Here is a 22,331-nt window from a genome sequence, read left to right as displayed (position 1 = left end):
GGTAGAACTGAGTTCAAATCCTGACTTAGTCTCTTACTACTTGTGACATTGTGAAGTAAACTGACACCTGTGGGATTCAGTTCATCTTATCTATAATAATAAAAGCATAATATGCAAATCAACCGAACAGCAGAACGACTGTCCGGGTGACCTTCAGGATGACCACGCTATGACACGCACTGGTGCCAGGCCAGCCAAGACAGGTGCGATGTGATTGGTCAGGGGTCAGGGGGCCCCACAATTACTCCATGATCGCCTCACAGAGGGAGGCCCAGGCCACCCTCTGACCGGCGATCCATCACGGAGCCCCTGTAGGGTGGGCAGGGCCTCACTGTGCGTGGTGATTGATCACGGAGCCCCATGATCAATCGCCTCAAAGAGGGAGGCCCAGGCTACCTGACCAGTGGCACTGCGGTGGGTGGGTGGGGCCTCCCTCTGTGGGGTGATCGATCTGAGGGCCCTGCGATTGATCACCCCGCAGAGGGAGGCCCAGGTCAGTCAAGTGATCGCAATCCATGCCTGTCGCCCACAGGAGGTGACCAGTGGTAGGGGATGGGGGGTAGCACTGCACAGATGGAAAGCAGTGACAGCAGCGGGGGGCAGGGCCAGCTGCCAGCAGCCGGGAGAAGGAAAGCCCTTATAGGCCCTGATAGCCGGCCAGGCCTAGGGACCCTACCCAAGGGGTCTCAGATTGTGAGAGGGCGCAGGACAGGCTTAGGAACCCCCCCAACCCCCACCCCCGTGCATGAATTTCGTGCACCAGGCCTCTGGTCTATGTATATAAAAGCCTAATATGCTAATTGTCCCTCTGACCGTTCACCAGGCCGCTATGACACGCACTGACCACCAGGGGACAGATGCTCTGACCGGTAGGTTAGCTTGCTGCTGGAGTCTAGCCGGGGAATGGGTGAGACAGGACTAGGTGAGACAGGCTGGACACACCCTGGAGCCCTCCCGCGGTCCCTCCCCGGCCCCGATTGTGCACCAGTGGGGTCCCTCGGCCTGGCCTGCGCTCTCTCGCAATCCGGGACCCCTCGGGGGATGTCAGAGAGCTGATTCTGGCCTGATCCCCACAGGCCAGACCAAGGGACCCCACTGGTGCACAAATCCGTGCACTGGGCCTCTAGTATAAAATAAGAAAATTATCACTTATATTAGGGGTTAGCAAGCTTTTTCTATAAAAGGTCAGATATTTTTTAAGCTTTGTAGGCCAAACAATCTCTGTTGAAACTATTCAATTCTGCCATTGTAACCCAAAAGCAGTCCTAGATAATACACACTCCTGTGCCTAAAATATAGCAGGTATCAAGAAATGTACACTTCTTCCCTCCACCACCTTTTTCTCAGCATTTCTATGAAAAATATAAATGGCACATACAATAATTTCCATGGGGAAAGTGAAGTCAAAAGTCCCATTAAATATCAGTAGGAATGAAAATTATATATAATTCCTCAGACTTCTAATTTCTGAAGATTTACACCGCAAGAGTTGTAATTGCATTATTAGAGAATGCTAAGGAACTACATTTTCTAAAACCTCGACTCAATTTCCTAACCTTCAGTATGATTCAATTAGCAATATATCTTCCATGTCCAAAATGCCAATTCCCTACAAAGACACCCAAAAATATTTTTTTGAATAAAATGTGGTTATAAAAATTTGTTTGTGCTTGCCCTCATGCCAAACTATAACACTATGTTGAGGTTATGCAGCACAAAAATATGTACTCTACTGTTCTATACCATAATGCAGAAAAGCATCAGGTGAAAAAAAGAATGTAGTATTTTCATAGTATGGACCTTTCTAATGCCTTAAGAAAAAAAAAAAAAAAAACCACACACAAAAGAACCAAAAAGAAGGTACATCAATATTTCTCAAGATAATAATATGAAAAATTGAACAGAGAAAAATCAAATCCTAAAAGAATCCATGACAACCAGCTCTATTTTTTAATTACTTACAAAAATCCTTGTTAATCTTATGTCAATAGTAGTACTGAGAAAAATAGCTGCATGTTTTATTTCTGAGCATTTAAACAATGTTTAGGTTTATATTACAGAAATTGTTAACATTTAAAAATACCATTGTTATTCCCCCCACCCCCAAAAATCCAGTATATTATAAAAGATGGAAAGAATGATTTGACATCTGAAACATACTTCACAGCATTTAAATCCAGTGTGGCATACAAGTAATATAAGCACTTCATCCGTTCTGTAGTTTCCAAATTATGGGGAACCATGTATTGAGCAAAGATCCGTTCAACAAGCAATCTACGAAAGAACATAAGAGAAGGCATTGTCTTGATTTTTTAAAATGTATTAAATTTGTATATAAAATTTCAAAACATGTAAGGAACACATATAAAAGAAATTTCTCCTTTCTAAGTTGAGATGAGAGTTCCAAAAAAAAATTATTTATGTAAAAATAGGAATCAATCAAAAATATGTAATGACTAGGGTGATGCCAGGTGGGTATCTGAAATAGCAGAGCACTACTCTGTAAAGTATATGACTGTCTAACCCAGGGGTGGGCAAACTTTTTGACTCAAGGGCCACAATGGGTTCTTAAACTGGACCGGAGGGCCGGAACAAAAGCATGGATGGAGTGTTTGTGTGAACTAATATAAATTCAAAGTAAACATCATTACATAAAAGGGTACGGTCTTTTTTTTTTTTTAGTTTTATTCATTTCAAATGGGCCGGATCCGGCCCGCGGGCCATAGTTTGCCCACGGCTGGTCTAACCACTACGCTGCACACCTGAAACGAATACAAAATAATGTTGAATGTAAACTATAATTTAAAAAAAGATACAATAGGGGCCAAAAAAGATTTTAGCTGGATATACTAGCAACTAAGATAACTACTTTTGCATGAGCCCATGCAAGTTATATATCAAGAACTTAATTTTCCTATCTAAATAATAAAGGATTAGAAAAAACTACACCAAGTCCTTCTAAACATCACTTACTTATAAAGAAATTTTTTAAAAGATTCTTTGAATTTTCTAGTGATTATGATGAAAAAAGATCTGGTTAAAAGTACAAAAAGTGCTATCAAATCATAATGCAAATCCTCATACACTAATGGCTGTGCACTCCAAGTCTATAAACTTCAATTTATAAAATAGTACTATGGGATTTTTTATATAATGTTAGCCTAAGATATGCAGATTCTACTAACTATTTAGTTTGTATACATACAAAAATCTGTACTTACACTGGAACAGAAAAATACAAAGATTATATTCAGATGTGTTTTTATATATACTTATAAACTGTTTTTTATCTGAGTAGGAATTTTTTTTTAAATATCTATAACCCAAAGGATTTATTTTCATTTATATTTTATTTGAAAAAAATAATTGTGATCCGTATAATACAACTACTTAAGAAAAAAAATCTTTATCTATAAAAGGCTAGATGACCGACCGTACAGATGGTCTCCGACCCACCAGCTGATACATATGATGCACACTGGCAATTTAAAAATAAACGTTGACTCGCGCATGCGTGATACATATAAAGCTCTTGCTGGCGCCAATTGTATGCGTGTGTTCTGATCTGTCATTGTCGATCGTGAATTTGGTTTTTTGTTGAGATTTAATGTGAACCACATCACGATTTATTCATCGACCATCTGACCAACCAACCAGCCAGTACATGACACACGTTGGCAATTTAAAAATAAATGCTGACTCGCGCATGTGGGATACATAAAAAGCTCTCAGCGCCAATAGCACGCGTATTTTAATTTTATACTATATTATATATATAAACTATTTTGACATGTAATTTTTTTCAGTAATGTGATTACCGCACGAATCTTTCTTCTAATTAATTTCCTTTTAATATGCACAAATCCATGCACCAGGCCACTAAGTATAAATTATAATTACACACGTTGTTATTTTTAAAAATTATTCTGAACTAAAGTAATATATAAAAATGAACATAAAATTATATCTATTCCTAAAGTTTTATGCATATTACTGCTTCATTTACGGCTTTGGAGGGAAGGAAACTAGTCACTCAGTACCTTTAATTTGCAGTTAAAACTGAGGAGGGAGTTTAAAATGATAAAGAAAATAATTTTGCCTAAAACAACAGATCAACAGTTATATAACCACCAAAAATTTTACATATAGTGTGCCCTTAACTTACCGATCATCAATACTATTTTGATAATATATATGTAACAATTTGTCTTTGATCCATGAAATCTGTTTTGCAGCATCTTTTCCAGCTGCTGATTGTAAAGCATATTTCTTATAAATCTGGGCAAGTCCCATCATGGCTTCTTTGCGCACTCTCCACTTAAAATAAAAACAAAGGTGTTTACTTATAATATAAAAATGCTTTCATTATATTAATTCAGAATTCTAGGTTTCTAGTTTCTAGTGTACTTTATACAATTTATTTTCATCAAACCAAAGTTACAGGATATCAATTTATAATAAGTAGATGAAAAAACACAAACTATCATTTCAATATACATACCTACTATAGAAAGTACAGATATATCAACATGCATAAAAAGTTTTAATGCTTTAGTGTCTTAAACCCATCATCTAAATGTAAAAGCAAAAGCTAATCACAATCTACATAAAGCAGCAGTTCTCAACTTGGGGGTCGCGACCCCTTTGGGGGTCGAACGACCCTTTCACGGGGTCGCCTAAGACCATCGGAAAACACATATATAATTACATATTGTTTTTGTGATTTGATCACTATGCTTTAATTATGTTCAATTTGTAACAATGAAATTGGGGGTCACCACAACATGAGGAACTGTATTAAAGGGTTTCGGCATTAGGAAGGTTAAGAACCACTGACATAAAGTATGCTTGAAAGTATACTACCAAGTTTTAAAAGGCAAAGAAAGAGATGATTGGATAAATTATAACTTACCCCTTATCATTTTTTCCAGATACCTTAAATATAAGTATGCTAGTACATTAAGCATACTTATATTAAAGATACACATATAATATTGGCTTTATCAAATGCTAAATGTAAAGACACATCAGTGCTTCATTTTATTTATCTGGGAATTATATTCAAGTATAAGAGGACTGTATTCAACTATCTATAATAATAAAAGCATAATATGCTAATTAGACCGGACAGCAGAACAACCTTCCAGATGTCCTTCCTGAAGAAGCCATGGCAGCAGGGGCCGAGGCGGTTAGGGGCAATCAGGCAGGCAGGCAAATGGTTAGGGGTGAACAGGCAGGCAAGCAAGGGATTAGGGGCGATCAGGCAGGCAGGCAAGCTGTTAGGGGCGATCAGGCAGGCAGGCAAGCAGTTGGGGGTGATCAGGCAGGCAAGCGAGTGGTTAGGGGCAATCAGACAGGATTGGGCCTAAACGGCAGTCAGACATCCCCCAAGGGGTCCCGGATTGGGAGAGGGTGCAGACCGGGCTGAGGGACCCTGCCACCCCCATGCACGAATTTCGTGCACCAGACCTCGAGTCTTTTAAAATAAGTACAATTGGCTACAGTATGTTTAACACTGTTTAATTATTATGGAATAAGCTTATTCTTTAATTTTATGTCAACACAACACTATAATCAGTGGGATGTTAGTAATGATTAGAACTTCATTAATCTGCACAGATTACTCATTTATCCTTTGCAGACTCTCATTCATAGCAATATTCTTCCCTTTTTATTTAAATTAATTACAGTAGATTAAGAATAGGCCTTACCATCTACCACATACACATTAAAATAAAAGACTGCAGAAGTCTTACTCATAAAATAAATTCAATTTGTTTGTAAAAACTTTATCACTAATTCCCTTATCTCTACCTCTAATTCTCCAAACTCCTCCTTAAAGATAGAGTATATTCTAATACTACCAAAAACATAAATATATTCAATTACATTTTGGTGTTCAATGTTCATATGAATGAACCAAGCAACCCTAAAATGAACAAAAGAGGATCATCAAAAGTATACATGAATTATGATCCCAAAACACAAACCTCAAATTCCAAGTCACTTAGAAGGCTGTTTTCCTACCATGATGCAAATCTCCTTATTGTTTAATACCCCAATAAAATAGTCAATGAAGACAAGTCTAAATTAATCAGTTTAAATAAGTTGTTCTGAATACCCATAGATTTGGAGGGAAAACCATGCAATTAATTCCTGCCCATCTACCACAACCAGCATTATCAAAGAGAATTAAATTATGGAGATAGCATAATCAGTCTTATAAGCAACTATTAAGATACTAGAGGCCTGGTGCACGGAATTTGTGGGGGGGGGGGGGGGGGGGTGTCTCCTCAGCCCGAACTGCACCCTCTCCAATCTGGGACCACTCGGGGGATGTCCAAGTGCCGGTTTAGGCCCAATCCCTGTCTAAACAGGCAGACGGGCATCCCTCTTGCAATCCGGGACCACTGGCTCCTAACCATTCACCTGCCTGCCTGATCACCCCTAACCCCCTCTGCCTGCCTGCCTGATGCCCTTAAGTGCTCCCCTGCTGGCCTGATCATCCCTAACTGCTCTCCCCTGCCAGCCTGATCACCCCTACCTCTGCCTGCCTGAGACCCCTAAGTGCTCTCCCCTGCAAGCCTGATTGCCCCTAACCGCCTCTGCCTTGGCCCCCGCCACCATGGCTTTGTCAGGAAGGACATCCAGTCTATCCTGTCTAATTAGCATATTACTCTTTTATTAGTATAGATAGTTTACACAAAGATAACAAGGCAAGGTTCTTTTCAGAAGCCACTGATTAATGAGTGGAGCTAGGGGATGCTCACTCAAAAAGGAAGGTTTGGCCCTAGTTGGTTTGGCTCAGTGGATAGAGCCTCGGCCTGTGGACTGAAGGGTCCCGGGTTTTATTCCAGTCAAGGGCACATGCCCGGGTTGTAGGCTCGATCCCCAGTAGGGGGCATGCAGGAGACAGCCGATCAATAATTCTCTCACCATTGATGTTTCTCTGTTTCTCTCTCTCTCTCTCTCTCTCTCCCTCTCCCCCCCCCCCCCACTTCCTCTCTAAAATCAATAAAAATATATTTTTTTTAAAAAGGAAGGTTTGGCCCTGCCCAGGTGACTCAGTTGGTTGGAGCATCACCCCATACACTGAAAAAGGTTGTGGGTTTGATTTACACACCCAAACACACACACACACACACACACACACACACACCAGTCATGGAGAATATGGGAGGCAATGGATAAATGTCTCTCTCTCAAATAAATAAATAAATAAATAAATAAATAAATAAAGTCAATAAAAACATATCCTTGGGAGAGGATTTTTAAAAAAAAGGAGGAAGGTTGGGGTCACAGGACATAGGCTAGAAGCATGCCAAGTTTATTTCTGCCAAACTGAAGACATCTTTTCTTTTTCTATTCCATGGAAAGGAGAAAACAACCAGCAAGAGGAGTAAGAACCAAATACCCATATGAAAGGAAAAAAGAAAAGAGAGCCAACTATATGAGAGAAGCTGTCTCAAAGGCCCTTTATATATGTCACTTATTAAAACTAGTACACAAGCTGAATATGTGACTACTCTACCACTGAAAGCCATCTCATTTTAAGAATGAGAATCCTAATATATAAAAAGCCAGAGGTCATCATGACCGAAACAACCAGAGGTACGACCAAACAGCAGACTGCGTGGTGCAACAAGGCTGGCAGCAGGGTTATTGAGGGATGACTAAATGACTGAACAGCAGGCTACGTGGGGCGACCAGGCCGGCGGGGGGGGGGGGGGGGGTAGTTGGGAGCAATCAGGGTGGGGGGGGGGGGGGGAATAAGGGGCGATCAGGCTGGCAGGCAGAGGCGGTTAGGGGTGATATGGCTGCCAAGGGGGGCATTTATGAGCAATCAGGCAGGCAAGCAAGCAGTTAGGAGCCAGTGGTCCCAGATTGTGAGAGGGATGTCCGACATCCCCCAAGGGGTCCCAGATTGGAGAGGGTGGAGGCTGGGCTGAGGGGACCCCCCCCACACATGCACAAATTTCGTGCACCAGGCATCTAGTAATCTTACAAAGAAAAACTAGCAAAATTTAATGTAACAAAAAATAAATCCTTTCATAAACACTATTTTAAATATTAAAATGCCTATCCCCCCAAAAGGGCTAATTACATTTAAATCTCAGTATTTTCAAATAAAATACTATGAAACTTCAAGTATTCAAAATGACAAGCTATAATAATTATTACTCCTACTTACCCTTTTGTCTAAAGTTCTCTCTCTGACAAAATTAAGTAGGTGATCATTGACCAGAAGAATATCCTTTTTAGCAGCTGTAACTATAGACACAATAACATCATGTCTAATAGCTTCCTCAGGGTCATGTGACCTCACTTTAAGATACTCTGAAAGATAAAGTTTTTATTGATTGAAATTTAACTTTAACAATTGAAATGTTTTTAAAACTTGTGTAAGACCTTTAAAAGCAAACCACAACAAAAACAAAACCTAAGTAAAAGGTTCAATGTTTCAAGTAAACTGGGAGCAGTGAGGGAGGAAGGGAGGAAGGAAAGTAAAAGTCAGCCCTTGAGTCAAAACAAAGTTTACATGCAACTGAGTAGTAAATCCCTTCCCCATTTGCAGGGCAGGGTAGATGATCATAGAGTTCCTAACCTCATTAAACAAAGCAACTATATAAATGAACCACAAAGTATACCAACATTAAAAATTTCACCTTTGTTTTTTTATTTAAATTGTTAAAACATTCAAGTCAAGTAGTTCTACTAGGAAAGAAAAGTATGCTCAAGTTTCTATTCCTTAACAAGGGAAACTTTCAGTGAGGTTATTGAGAGTATAAAATTGAGATATGGTCATCAAGAAACAGGACTACAGGAAATACCATAGGCAATTACATTTAACTGAACTAAGAAAGGCCAAAGGGAAGACAAAAGAAATAAAACATTTAAAAATTATGAGTGCATAGGAGTTCAGATCTTGCACTGAGAATGCTGAAAGAAAAATTTTAACAATCTTCATTAATCATATAATAGGTTGAAGGAAGAAGTCACACAATTGAATATAAATTTTAAAAATAAAATATTCAGCTTTTTTATAATAAGACCAGTAAGATAAAATTTCGTTGTTCAGATTTGGAATAATAAATATTGCCAGGCCTATACACAACAAATAGTGCTATGATTGTGAATGAATTTACTTCTCTATAAAATAATAATGTAACAAATACTTATAATGTAAACACTCATAAAAACCAATGTTCAGGTCTTAAGCCCGTCCACTTTGAGTATTCTCTACTAATAGAAACTATTCAAAAAAATGAGGAAGACCATATGCTGCTAAAGAAATTGAAGAACTGGAAAGGTTATTTTACCTAACTCAGCAAAGAAAGTTATTTTTAGCATATCTCAATTTCCCCACCAAGATAAATATAGTTTTATTTTTCACTGTACTTGTTTTGAATGCAATACATACTATTTTAGGTACCATCAAAAAAGAAAAACGCAATAACCATCAATTTTGAGATGCATCCCAATTTCCCAAAAACAATAATTCACACAAGAGCTATTAACTTATATTTACTGTGCAGTAAAAAGGAAAACAGGAGAAAAAAAGAAATTCTCAATAGTTACTTAACATGAAAAAGTAGTACTCTTCACAATATGGCTATGTCCCTCAGACTTGGCTGAAGATACAAACATGAATCTCGCAAAACACTGTTGAAAAAAATAAGATAAATGTGTGTGTACAACACATTTATCTTAGCTCACTCCTGAAGCCCTAAGAAAATGTCTTTAAATGGGACAAGTAACAAATGAAGAGATCATAGCAAAAGAGATTTCCAACAAAATTTTGGCAGATGGATGATTGGTAAGTGCCAGAGGAAAAAGGAAAATAAATAAAATCCAAAAGGTGAAGAAAACAATAGACAAGCTCAATTCCAGGATAGAAGAACCCTCAAAACATTTCGAAATTCAAAGCGCCAAGCTATGAGCAAGACAGAGATGAATACTGTAGCTGAAAATATGAGTGGTTGAAAATTTGCAGAGAGGTTAGAACTCTCATTTTTCAGTTTTTAGCCAACTACAAAAATTAAAATGTGCCCAGAGACTGAACACTAGAAAATAATAAAATATAAATGTTTCATTAAAAATTCAAACTATATATAGTAGGTCCTCTCTATATACTGGTTCCACATCTGTGGATTCAACCAACCACCAACAGAAAATAACTGGAGGGTGGGAATGTAACATTGTTGATGTGTACTATGTAGTTAGGCCTACAATGGTTCTATCTGTACTTAACATGTACAGGTTTTTTTTCCCTGTCATTATTCCCTAAATAATAGCTAACAACTTAATAACTGCTTATATAGAATTTACATTGTATTAGGTATTATACATAATCTAGAGGAAATTTCAAGTATAAAGTGGGGCAGGAACTGATGGAGGTGGGCAATGGGGGAAGGAAGGGGGAAACCTGTAATACTCTCAACAATAAAGATAAAATAAAAACAAAGTATAAGGTAGAATGTTTATATGTCTATACCACTGTATTTAAGGGTCTTGAGCATCCTCAGATTTTGGTATCTACAGGGTGGGAGTAAGAGAGTCTTGGAACCAATCCCTGGAACCAATCCCCAGGGACAACTGTAAAGTGAAATGTGCAATAAAAAAAGGAGGTTCTATGAAAAGTAACCTCACAGAGTGATCTGATCATAAATTTCTAACTGGGCAGGTCATGGTGGGCAATCATTCTACAGGCCTATAACTTCTTTAGTGAAATGTTTTATGCCAGCCCTGTGTATTATTTTTGTGCACCTAGGTTAATACACCTTTGAAATAAAGGGTGTCCCAAAATTCACGCAAGAAGTAATTTTGATAGAAAACACAGGTTTATAATTAAAAATTGTAAATTTTTTATTGATTTATAAAGTATACAGTATAGGGTTATGTATGGAATAGCATATCGGGTAAATGGCCTCCACGGCTTTGCTGGCACATACGCACTCTTTTGTTGAAATTTTCCATGACCGTTTTGCATAAATGTGGCTGAATTTCGATGAGGCTCATTTTCATCTTGATGGCTTGGTTAATTGACAAAATTGTCGCATTTGGGGTTCAGAAAATCCACGAGGGATTGTTGAGAAACAAATGCATCCACAACGTGTCACTGTTTGGTGCGGATTTTAGGCTGGAGGCATCATCAGACCACTCTTCTTCGAAAATGCAGCTGCTCAGGCAATAACAGTTAATGGTGCTCGCTATCTCGACATGATAATCCAGTTTACCCGATATGCTATTCCATACATAACCCTATACTGTATACTTTATGAATCAATAAAAAATTTACAATTTTTAATTATAAACCTGTGTTTTCTATCAAAATTACTTCTTGCGTGAATTTTGGGACACCCTTTATTAACCCTCAAGAAAGCACATAATCTTAACTATCCTGTAATCCAATTCCCGAATTGCTTCCTCACACCTTCATATAATCTTCCTTACTTTCCCTTAATTTTAAATGAATAAAAGAAAGTACAAAACTGTTATTCTCAGGAGCATCTGAGATCTTGCTCCCTCATTATATTGTCAATTTGGCTCAAATAAACTCTTATAAAAATTCTCTACAAATTTGGATGTTTCTTAAGTCAACCAAAATCTTCAAAATAACCTAGGGATTAAAACAATCATTGATGAAATAATTCACAGCTAAAATATTTTTAAAATAGCTTCTAAAAAAGCAAAACACTGCCCGGCCGGTGTGCCTTGAGTGTTGACCTATGAACCAGAGATCTCAGTTCTATTGTGGTCAGGGCGCATGCCTGGGTTGCAGGCTTGATCACTGGTAGGAGACAAGCAGGAGGCAGCAAATCAATGATTCTCTCTCATCACTGATATTTCTCTCTCTCTCCATTCCTCCCTGAAATCAATAAAAATATTTTTTAATCAAAACATCTACCTATTATTTAGCCAATCATAAACTTTGCTTTAAAGTTCTGACTATGGAAGAAACTGCTTAAATTTTTTTATACTTAAAAAAACCCAGAATACCTACAGAATTACTACAAATCAACAACAAAAAATAACAAGTCAATTTAAAAAAAGATAGGTTTAAATTTTAAACAGCCACTTCATAAAAGAAAATAATATATCAATATGTACATAAAACTGATGGTCAATCTCATCACTCAATAGAAAAAGGAAATTAAAACCACAAAAGAACAAGACCTATGAGAACAGCTAAAATAAAAAAATACCGATAAAACAAAATGTCAGCAAAGACGCTTTACAACTAGAACTGTCAAACATTTCTGGTGTAAGTGGAAAATAGTGTTTCTTATAAAGTTAAATACGTATTTACCCTATGACCAGCAATGATACTCCTAAGTGGTTCCAAAAAGAAGTAAAAACATACTTCCACAGAAATACTTGTACAAGAATACTCACAGTGATCTCAGTCATAACAACCCCAAACCATAACAATCCAGATATCCATCAAAAGAAAAAAAAGAATAAAAGTTTCAGACACTAGCAACTAGACTTTTAAACTCTTGATAGGATACTCTTCTCTGGGGAATCTGACTAGTTCAAGAGGAATTATCAAGATACAACCCATCAAATTCACCCTAGAGCAGTGGTTCTCAACCTTCCTAATGCCGTGACCCTTTAATATAGTTCCTCATGTTGTGGTGCCCCCAACCATAAAATTATTTTTGTTGCTACTTCATAACTGTAATTTTGCTACTGTTATGAATCATAATGTAAATATCTGATATGCAGGATGTATTTTCATTGTTACAAATTGAACATAATTAAAGCATAGTGATTAATCACAAAAACAATATGTAATTATATATGTGTTATCCGATGGTCTTAGGCGACCCCTGTGAAAGGGTTGTTACACCCCCAAAGGGGTCACGACCCACAGGTTGAGAACCGCTGCCCTAGAGTAAAGGTCAGAGTCATATATTCAGGGCTTTCTAATCACCTTTTTATTTAGCTCCCACTCTTCAATTATGAGCAAATAGCCATGGATTGTCTTAAGGAAATCCTCTTAAGGAAAGCACTTAAGGAAAGCCTCTAACATGGAAAATAGAGAGAAAAGCAAATAAAAAGTTAGCTGAACAGACATTTTATAGGATAAAGAAAACTTCCCCAAAACACTGATTAGTTTTCTCAGAGAATACTGCATACATAACACAAAAAGAGGATGCCACAGTGAAAGGAACATCGATGTGAAAATAGGAGGAAGGATACAAAAGGAAGATAGAGAGATGTGTCAGGGCCAGCCTGACAGGTTGAGCCTGGCTGAGGCAGGGAGGTGGGAATTGAGAAAAGAAAGAAAGACAGGAAAGTGGGGTCCGGAGGACTCCAGCTCTCGAGGAACTGAAGCAAGTTTATTAGCCACACAATCCTATTTATACACAACACACTGAATAGGAGGTCTGTCAAGAGGAATGTATTCTTTGTTCCTCTTAATCTCTAAGGAAGAGACACAGCAGAAGGACAAGTTCTCGGTACAGCATATCTCAGTAAATAGTTACTGACTTCTTGGTAAGCCATGAAAGGCTGTTCTCATTCTACAAAGGTTGCTCTCATTCTACTGATAACCACCATCCAAACAAATCTGGGAAAACTGTGTGGGTAAGGGTCCCAGCCTTGCTAGCCCCTTCAGGTGCAAGGACCTTGCCAGCTTACATCTGGCCCCCAACAGAGATGCACAGATGTACTTACACAGCCTGCAAGCACAAGGAAAGGAAGAATGGAAAGGAGAGGGGACACGAAAAAGAGGGAGGAAGAATGAACTTTCTTATGATCAATGCTGTAAAACAGCTCACAGAGCAAGCAGTCCACATTCAGATGTGAATAGGCAGATAGAGGGTTCCAAGGAGGAATACAATCTATTTCTTCCTCCCTCTACCCCCAACCCGAAAGAAGATGAAACTGATAAACACCTACTGACAAGAATTCAACAAAATGTGAAAGCAACAACCTATTGTTAAAAATATTACAAAAAGTTAAACTTTGTGATTTTACCAGAAGAAACTCAGAAGGAAGTACTAAAAATTAAGACACAACTGTGAGCAAATACTGTATAAAAAGGGCAGTTACAAATGTAGTAAATGTTAGTATAAATTTTTTAAAAAAGAATAAATCCTATATAATAAAAGGGTAATATGCAAATTGACCCTAACAGCAGAAAGACTGGGAATGACTGGTCACTATGACACACACTGACCACCAGGGGGCAGACGCTCAATGCAGGAGATACCCCCTGGTGGTCAGTGCGCTCCCACAGGGGGAACTCTGCTCAGCCACAATCCAGGCTGACGGCTGCCAGCACAGCGGTGGTGGCGGGAGCCTCTCCTGCCTCCTCAGCAGCACTAAGGATGTCCGACTGCAGCTTAGGCCTGCTCTCCACTGACAAGTGGACATACCCCGAGGGCTCCTGGGCTGCCAGAGGGATGTCTGACTGCCAGCTTAGGCTTGATTCCCCAGGGAGTGGGCCTAAGCCAGCAGGTGGACATCCCCGAGGGGTCCGAGACTGCGAGAGGGCACAGGCCGGGCTGAGGCCCCCCCCCCCCCCCCCAGTGCACAAATTTTTGTGCACCGGGCCTCTAGTAACTAAATAACAAGCAATCATGTGACAAATGAGAAGAGTGTTCAGAATTTTAGCTTTCAGAGGTCCTTGACTGATCAGAAAGATATGGGAGAATTTTGATTAACTTTACAGATTTCATTAATCTATTACGCATTGAAAGCATAAAAGTGAATGTTAACCTCCAAGCACATGGAGGAAAAAAATGAGAAGAAAGCAAGCTGATCAACTGAGCAAAAGAGAAGAAAACAGAACAAAAGCAAGAAAAAGGCATGGAAAGTAGAACACAAAATAAGAAAGCAGAAATAAGTTCAACTACATCAGATTCAAAGGATACTTAAATAAAAATATTAAGGCACATGACAATAATATATATAATTTATGGAAAGATACACATGTAGCATATACAGAAAAACATGAACCGGATGCAGACCAAATTTAGTAGAGTGGTTACCCTCTGTAGAAGAAGGGAGTATAGTTTCTGAGGGGCATTTTAACTAAATGTAAATTTTATTTTCTTTTTTAAAATATCTTAAGCCAATGCAGCAAAATGCTAACATTTCTAGGAAGACATAGTAGCTGTTATATTCATCTATATTTTCTGAACTATTCCATAAATTTAAAATAGTTAATAAAACAATAATAGTCAAAGCCATGATTTCTCATTACTACATAAATATAAAGTTCTGAACTGCCTTATAATTATAGAGATTTCAAAAACCTTACTTTTATTTTAGGATGGTTAAATTAGCTTACAAAATAATGAATCTACCCTAAGTTCTCAAAATACTGGAAAATGTTAAAGTCTGTATTATAATTTAGTCATAGTCAAGACCTGTTCAAATCCAAATGCCTGAAATATTTCTAAAAATATCCTTAAACTTCAAAATTAAAATTGTCTCTGATAAAACCAACATTTTATAGGTGCTTCTAGCCTAAGTAGGCACTAGGAGGTAAAAATTCTAGCTTCAGAAAGTAACTCTGATAATGACAAATTGAAACAAGACTTCACCTATAACAGAAACAAAAAAAGATTATTTATCCCCCAAATATTTAAAATGGATTTTTTCACCAAAGAGCACCCAGAAATATTTGTTATTATGGGTATACAGTACCTGTTAAGTCCTTTGCTAAATCAGGATGGTTCATGAGACAGTGGCTAGCAAATTTTACACATTCCAGGCGTATTGGTACATGAATATCATTAAACCTGATAAAATATAAAGGCACAGTGATCTTTAAAATAGAGAAACACATGTGTTTAATCTGCAATCAATTTATATTTATTTCTCTAATTAAAATTTATGTAGGATAATTCAAAGTGGACCCAGAGACTTTATCAAAGTTTTTGATATACTATCCTCCTATATAATAAAAACATAATATGCTAAGTGTCTGACCAATCAGTCGACTGTTCAGTCAACAGCTCAACCAGTTGCTATGAGGCACACTGACCACCAGGGGGCAGACGCTCCGACTGGTAGGTTAGCTTGCTGCTGGGGTCCAGCTGATGGGGACTGGGCGACTGGGCCAGACACACCCTAGAGCCCTCCCACAGTCCCTCGCCGGTCAGCCAGCCAACCTCCCTTGGTCCAACCTCCCACGGTCCCTCCCCAGCCGGCTGGCCCCCATCGGCCCTGATCAGAACTGGGTGAGATGGCCCCAAAATGCCCCAATCTGCCCCAATCGCAGGCCAGGCCGAGGGACCCCACCCGTGCACGAATTCATACATTGAGCCTCTAGTATGTGTATAAATGTTTTGAAGCCTCCTTATTAAACTAGGACAATCTCCTGTGATAACTATGTACTTTAAAAGGGGATGTTTAAATATACATTTGACTCAAATACAAGAATTAAAATGACAACTTTTTTCTATAAATATACTTTAAAATGTATTTATAAAAGTATAATGTGTGTACATAGTTCATAGAGACATTATATAAATCTCATACTGTGTTTAAAAAGAAAACTATTCCTCAAAGTAGTCTTTTTTATATAGAGGTATTCACAAATGTGTGGTAATCTTGTATACTCAACCTCTATTATTTTACATGACTCTATTATAATTGTGCCCAAATTAGTCCTATCCAGTTAACAATCACAATTATTATATACCCATTAATATCAAAGCCAATTTTTACATGGAAATGTAATACATTAGCATCTCTAAAAAAATAAAGTTTGGTTGATATGTCATTTAAGTATCTTTTAATTTTATATTTTTCCTTCATTTTTCCCCCCTTATAATTAGGTGAAGCAACTGCTTTTTGTTTCTGTACAGTGTTTTCCCAGTTAAAATTTTGCTAATTTTATCATTCTGATGTCAATTAACAGGCTCCCCTTTCTCCTAAGTTCATATGGCTACGATCATAAAAAATGATCATATTAGGTTCTTTTTCTTAGGAAGACTACTTTATATATGGCATTGTGTTCCTCTATCAGGAAGCATATGATATCTAATTGTCTCTAAACATTGATATTCAAAGCCTATATACATTAGTTCATGATGGACTATAAAAGTGACTTAAAAACCTTAAGAAACAACAAAAAAAGCCCAGCCGGTGTTGCTCAGTAGTTGAGTGTCGACCTATGAACCAGGAGGTCACGGCACATGCCCAGGTTGTGGGCTCAATCCCTAGTGGGGAGGAGGCAGCCAATCAACGACTGTTTCTCATCACTGATGTTTTTTTCTTCTCTCTCTCTCTCTCTCTCTCTCTCTCCCAAATCAATAAAAATGTCTTAAAAAAAATAAACAACAAAAACATTAAAGTGAAGTGAGAATTTTCCACTTGCTATTTTCATGTCTTAATTCTGTAAGATTAAAGGTTTCCAAATCTTGTATTGTCCAATACTGTAACACACAAAATTTAGCATTTTATAAAGAAGAAAATAAGAAGGCTTCAAAATAAGCACCAAATTACTCATAAAAGCTTATTACTAGAAAAAAGTTGTTTTATAAAAAAAATTATAAATTCTAGCCTATAGTCTCATAAAATTTCTTGAGTGTTTTGAATCCAGGTCCAGTTTACCATTTCTCAACTAAACATGTACCATACAGCCATAATAAATAAAATAAATTATCTTTAAGAAATAGTCTAGCTCCTTGAAATTGGTAATAATGTGGAAATTTTATGTCATAACAAGTAAAAGAAAAAAATTACAAAGTAATAGAAAGGTGACATAAATTTAAATTAGGATTTTTCTTCCATAAAATCTATAAAGTCTGGGTAATCCAAGTCCTGATTGAAAAATATACTTTAAATGTCTATATGTAAAAATTGTATTTTTGTTTTAACACATTAAACAAAATGGATTTTAAATTGAATCTCATAATTTAATTACACTTGTAAAATATTTTGCTTTACTACTCAAGAACTTTCCACTGTATTTAAAGAAAAAATCCTATCTAATAATAGACAAACATGGTAATTGACCGTACCTTCGCTAGGCCTCCCATTGGCTAATCAGCTAGATATGCAAATTAACCACCAACAAAGATGGCGGCTAATTTGCATACTGCAGGCGGGGCCGGCAGCGCACGACGCTGCCCCCGGGACCCGAGCCCCGGACCCCTGACCGGCAAGGCGGGGCCAGTAGCGCCTGATGCTGCCCAGGGGGATCCGGGCCTTGGATCTGTGACTTGGCGAGGGAGCAAAGCAGCGGAGAAGGGAGAGAGCCCAGGTGGCAGAGAAGGGAGGGAGCCGAGGGCTAAGTGGCGAAGGGAGGGAGCGAGGCAGCGGAGAAGAGAGCGAAGCCCGCCTCAGTGGGCTTCGCTCCTTCTCTGCCTCGCTGCAGTCTCAGGAAGCCCTATTCTTGCAGGAATAGGCCCGAGGAAGCCCTATTCTTGCAGGAATCTTCCTGCAACGGGCCTCTAGTATCTAAAATAAAACTCAAAATGACAATGGGCTAATATTTGTTAGTTTAATATAACTTGTTAAATGTTATTATTTATCAATAGGAGATAATCAGATTAAGAATTTAGCACTTAGCAAGTACTAATAAAGGCTTATATAGTCATTTAAAAAATTAGAAAACTAAAACTAAAGAGATAAAAATTTACCATAACTCATTGACAATTCTGAGATTGAGATAGAGAGAAAAGTGGTAACAAAAATAAAAATATTGTCCTGGCCAGTCTGGCTCAGGGGTTAGGGCATCGGCCCACAGAATGAAGAGTCTCAGGTTCAATTCCCAGTCAAGGGCATGTACCTAGCTTTTAGGTTCGATTCCAGGTTTTAGGTTCGGTCGGGGCACATGAAGGAGGCAACCAATCAATGTGTCTCTCACATCAATCTCTCTTTCTCTCTCTCTCTCTCTCTCTCTCTCTCTCTCTCTCTCTCTCTCTCTTCTCTCTCCTCCCTCCCTTCCATTCTGCCTGAAAATCAATGGAAAAAACATCCTCAGGTGAGGATTAAATAAGGTGAGGATTAAATAAATAAAAAAATATTCTAATACAAAGGAAATAGAATAAGTCTTTAAATCTTATTTGTCTATTAATGACTTAATTACATTATTTGTTACGAGAGTAATGTGGGGACCAGGGAGGGAATCCTTTATCCTTGGGGTCAAAGTAGGTTTCAGCCAGGGCACTTTAAGTGGCTTTAATATATTCAAGGTCAGGGATACCTTTAGAAACATAAAGAAATGAACCCTTCTCCAGAAAAGAGAAATAAATGAACACACTCAAAATTTTGCAACCAATTTCAGGAGGTTTGTGGATCATTAAAAGTGTATGAGGAACATAGGTTATCATTTCTTTAAAAGGAGAAGGAAGAAAGCTAGGAGGAGGAACATACATAATCATTCATTTACTCATTCTGTGACTGTCCTTAAATATGTATCTCCGAATAATCTAACCAAATATAATTATTTTGTGGAGGAGCTATCTCTCAAATTAATGTATTTTTAGTAGAATTAATTACTGCTATATAATAATACATTTTAATTTCATGATTATAATACTTTGTGAGGTAACTTTAAATGTATCATCTTTTAAAAATTACTGAGGACAAGATAAGATGAAAAACAAAAGGGAAATTGTAAATGTGACTAATCATTATCAGCATTCAAAAATCCAAAACATAAAACTTCATTTTTTTATTTCAGAGAATAAACTTAAATGTGAATGGTGTTTTAAGGGGATATAAGTAGATATAAACATACATGACTTTTAAACAGGACACCAAAATCATATACCTGCCCAAGTAACACTGCCAAAGTGGTTTGTTTTGAGAAGCCAATTCTGAATCCTTTGCCCCAAACATTTTTGCTAGTAGTTTAACAACTTGCAGGCGTTCATCATTATCATTGCTCTAAAACAAAACACAACCATAGCTTTAAAAACATGAAGTAGATATATTCAGAATAATTTTCTCATTATTTCTCTTATCCTCCAATTGCACAGAAAACTTTCCATAAGTTATAGATGAAACATTATATATAAAGATGGTCAATATACTTCTCACAAGATTAAATCTTCAATGCTCTAATCATCTCAAATTACATCAAAGCAGTACTTCCTACATGAAAATACATCTGAAATTTTGAGTGAATGTTAGAGGTTCTCCCTTTACAATTGAGGTTTATTTTCATTCAAAGTCAAATTCAAAAACTAACTTGCATCAAACCCTTGAAAAACTATTTGTGGTTTTTAAGAACACTGATAAAGGACAAGCCTTCCAGTAAACAGAGAATTCCACATGATTGTCCTGGTTAAGCTCTTTGTAGGAAGAAATATATGCTGAAGTCTCTCAGTAGGAGAGTTAGTTCATGTTCATATACCAGATTCATAATAGAGTTCAATAATATGATGAAGCCTTGGACATGCAAAAGTTAAAATTTGTTTTCTACACTATATTGTGGGTACTCCGGGGACAAGAACTCAATTTTACTATTACTGATTTTGGTAACTCCAACAGATGACAGTGGTTAAATGGATAAGCCAGCACAATGTAACAATTGGGAATATTAAAAAAAACACCACCACATTGATATTCAAGGTGTAAACAGCATTATAGATTTTGTTTTTAAATTATAAACCAATTCTTCAGCCTAGCATTGAGAGCTCCCATAATATGACCTAACTCATCTCTACTATCTCATTATTCTTCCACATAAGTAATTTTCAACCCTGACTATACATTAGAATGACTTCTAAGTCTATAAAAAAGCAAAACACACACACACACACACACACACACACACACACACACACACAGAAACAAAAAAAACAACCGATGCCTGAACCCTATGCCAGAAATTCTGATCAACTTGTTTGGTTTAATGCCTGGATATGAGCTTGTTTATTATAGCTCCACAGCTGAAGATTCTAATGTGCAGCCAGGAATGATTTAAATATTCTTTATGCTACCATCCAACTGTAATTCCCTGTGTTCTACAAATTGACCCAGCACCTTCCTACCTCTATATGCTTCTGCATGATGTTTCTTTTGCTTCAATTGTATGCTGTTTGTAACTTTTGTGACACTTATAATGGCTGGCCTTTTATTAGATCTGGATTAAATTTTCCTCTTCCTTTCATACTAGATGTTAGATTTGCTGAAAGTAGGGATGATAATTCCTTATTTTTACATTTCTTAGAGTATTCAATATTTTTATTAGAGAAAATCAGACCAATAAATAATTAAAGGTATGCCTGCCTACGCCTCATCAAAATGCTATCTACATGAAAAAAGGGGGGTAGGGAGGCAGGTAAATCAAATAACTCACCTAAGAAATATACCAAAAATGCACCCAAGAATAAAACAAGAATTATTACACCACCAAAATAGACTATTTATTTTGTTGTTTTTAAAAAGACAAAACAAAATTTTTAGAAACAAAAGATATAACAGAAATAAGAACTTTTCTGTGTGGTACACTGGATCCACAAAGATTATTAATTATAAACAGCTTTATTTAATTTTCCTATAATAATTTGAAAGAAAAAAAGAATATCCCCCAAATCTGCAAGTGAAACTAATAATGTCAAGTCAATGGGAACATGCTTTTAAGAGATGAAAAGCAGAGGTGCTTTTAACATAGGAATGTATAAGATAATATGCACAAAGGGAAAATATTTCATATGACGTGGATAACAGAGCCTAAACTATTTTTATAGCCCAAAGGGTTTCGGGAACTACTATAAACTTGAAAACATTAGCTTAATATATAGCTATGACCTTAAAACTGAGTCACAACCTAGAATTTATCTGGAAAATATTTTGAGAAAAATACCATCCTTCCAATAATTAATTAAGCAGCTACTATTTGCTAGAAATCATGACGGGCATTCAAGATACACAAATAGGCAAGGCATAAATACGTAATTTAAATAATAATAACAAACCATTACTTCTGTAATCCTCAGATAAAACCATTATAAGAATTAAAAAGGCACAAATAATGCTCTTTGCTAATTTAGTTGACTGAAGCATATTATTTTTAAAATAGTTACCTTTAGTTTAAATTCAAGCTGGGGTAAAACTGAGAGCAGCAAATGACTATCAATATTATAGAGTTCCAAAATTAAGTCAAAGACATGTTCTGACAAATCGCTGATAGAAGTTTTCCCAAGCATCAGAACCTGATTAAAAAACTTTTGAAAAAAAAAAATTGTATATTAATAGAAACACCACAGATAAAGTAACCTTTCTAAAATCGTAATTATTATTCAATTAAATTCATTATCATTTCATACAAAGTCAAAGTAGGCATATGAAAACATTTTCTAACAGTAAGGAGGAAATCACTACAGCAAGCATGTCAAACTTGCAGCCAGGGG

The 22,331-nt window shown here is 37.1% G+C and overlaps 1 protein-coding gene across 9 annotated transcripts in view; it reads right to left on the bottom strand.

Moving 5' to 3' along the window:
• Positions 1-22,331, bottom strand: part of PDS5B (PDS5 cohesin associated factor B) — a 238,784-nt gene that overhangs the window by 111,600 nt on the left and 104,853 nt on the right. For all 9 annotated transcript variants that reach the window (XR_002827660.1, XM_014449724.2, XM_023748999.1 and 6 more), the window contains 6 exons: positions 22,005-22,145; positions 19,745-19,860; positions 15,664-15,758; positions 8,192-8,337; positions 4,166-4,317; positions 2,161-2,274 (listed from right to left, as the gene is read on the bottom strand). Coding sequence is in view for 8 of the 9 variants with exons in the window: in XM_014449724.2 (XP_014305210.1) it covers positions 2,161-2,274; positions 4,166-4,317; positions 8,192-8,337; positions 15,664-15,758; positions 19,745-19,860; positions 22,005-22,145 (764 nt within the window). In the remaining variant the exon portion in view is untranslated. The remainder of the gene's footprint in view (positions 1-2,160; positions 2,275-4,165; positions 4,318-8,191; positions 8,338-15,663; positions 15,759-19,744; positions 19,861-22,004; positions 22,146-22,331) is intronic.

This window comes from Myotis lucifugus, unplaced genomic scaffold, assembly GCF_000147115.1.
Source record: "Myotis lucifugus unplaced genomic scaffold, Myoluc2.0 scaffold_7, whole genome shotgun sequence".
Lineage (NCBI taxonomy): Eukaryota > Metazoa > Chordata > Mammalia > Chiroptera > Vespertilionidae > Myotis > Myotis lucifugus.
The sequence above is the reverse complement of the archived record's forward strand: the minus strand, read 5'-3'. Positions and strand labels throughout refer to the sequence as shown.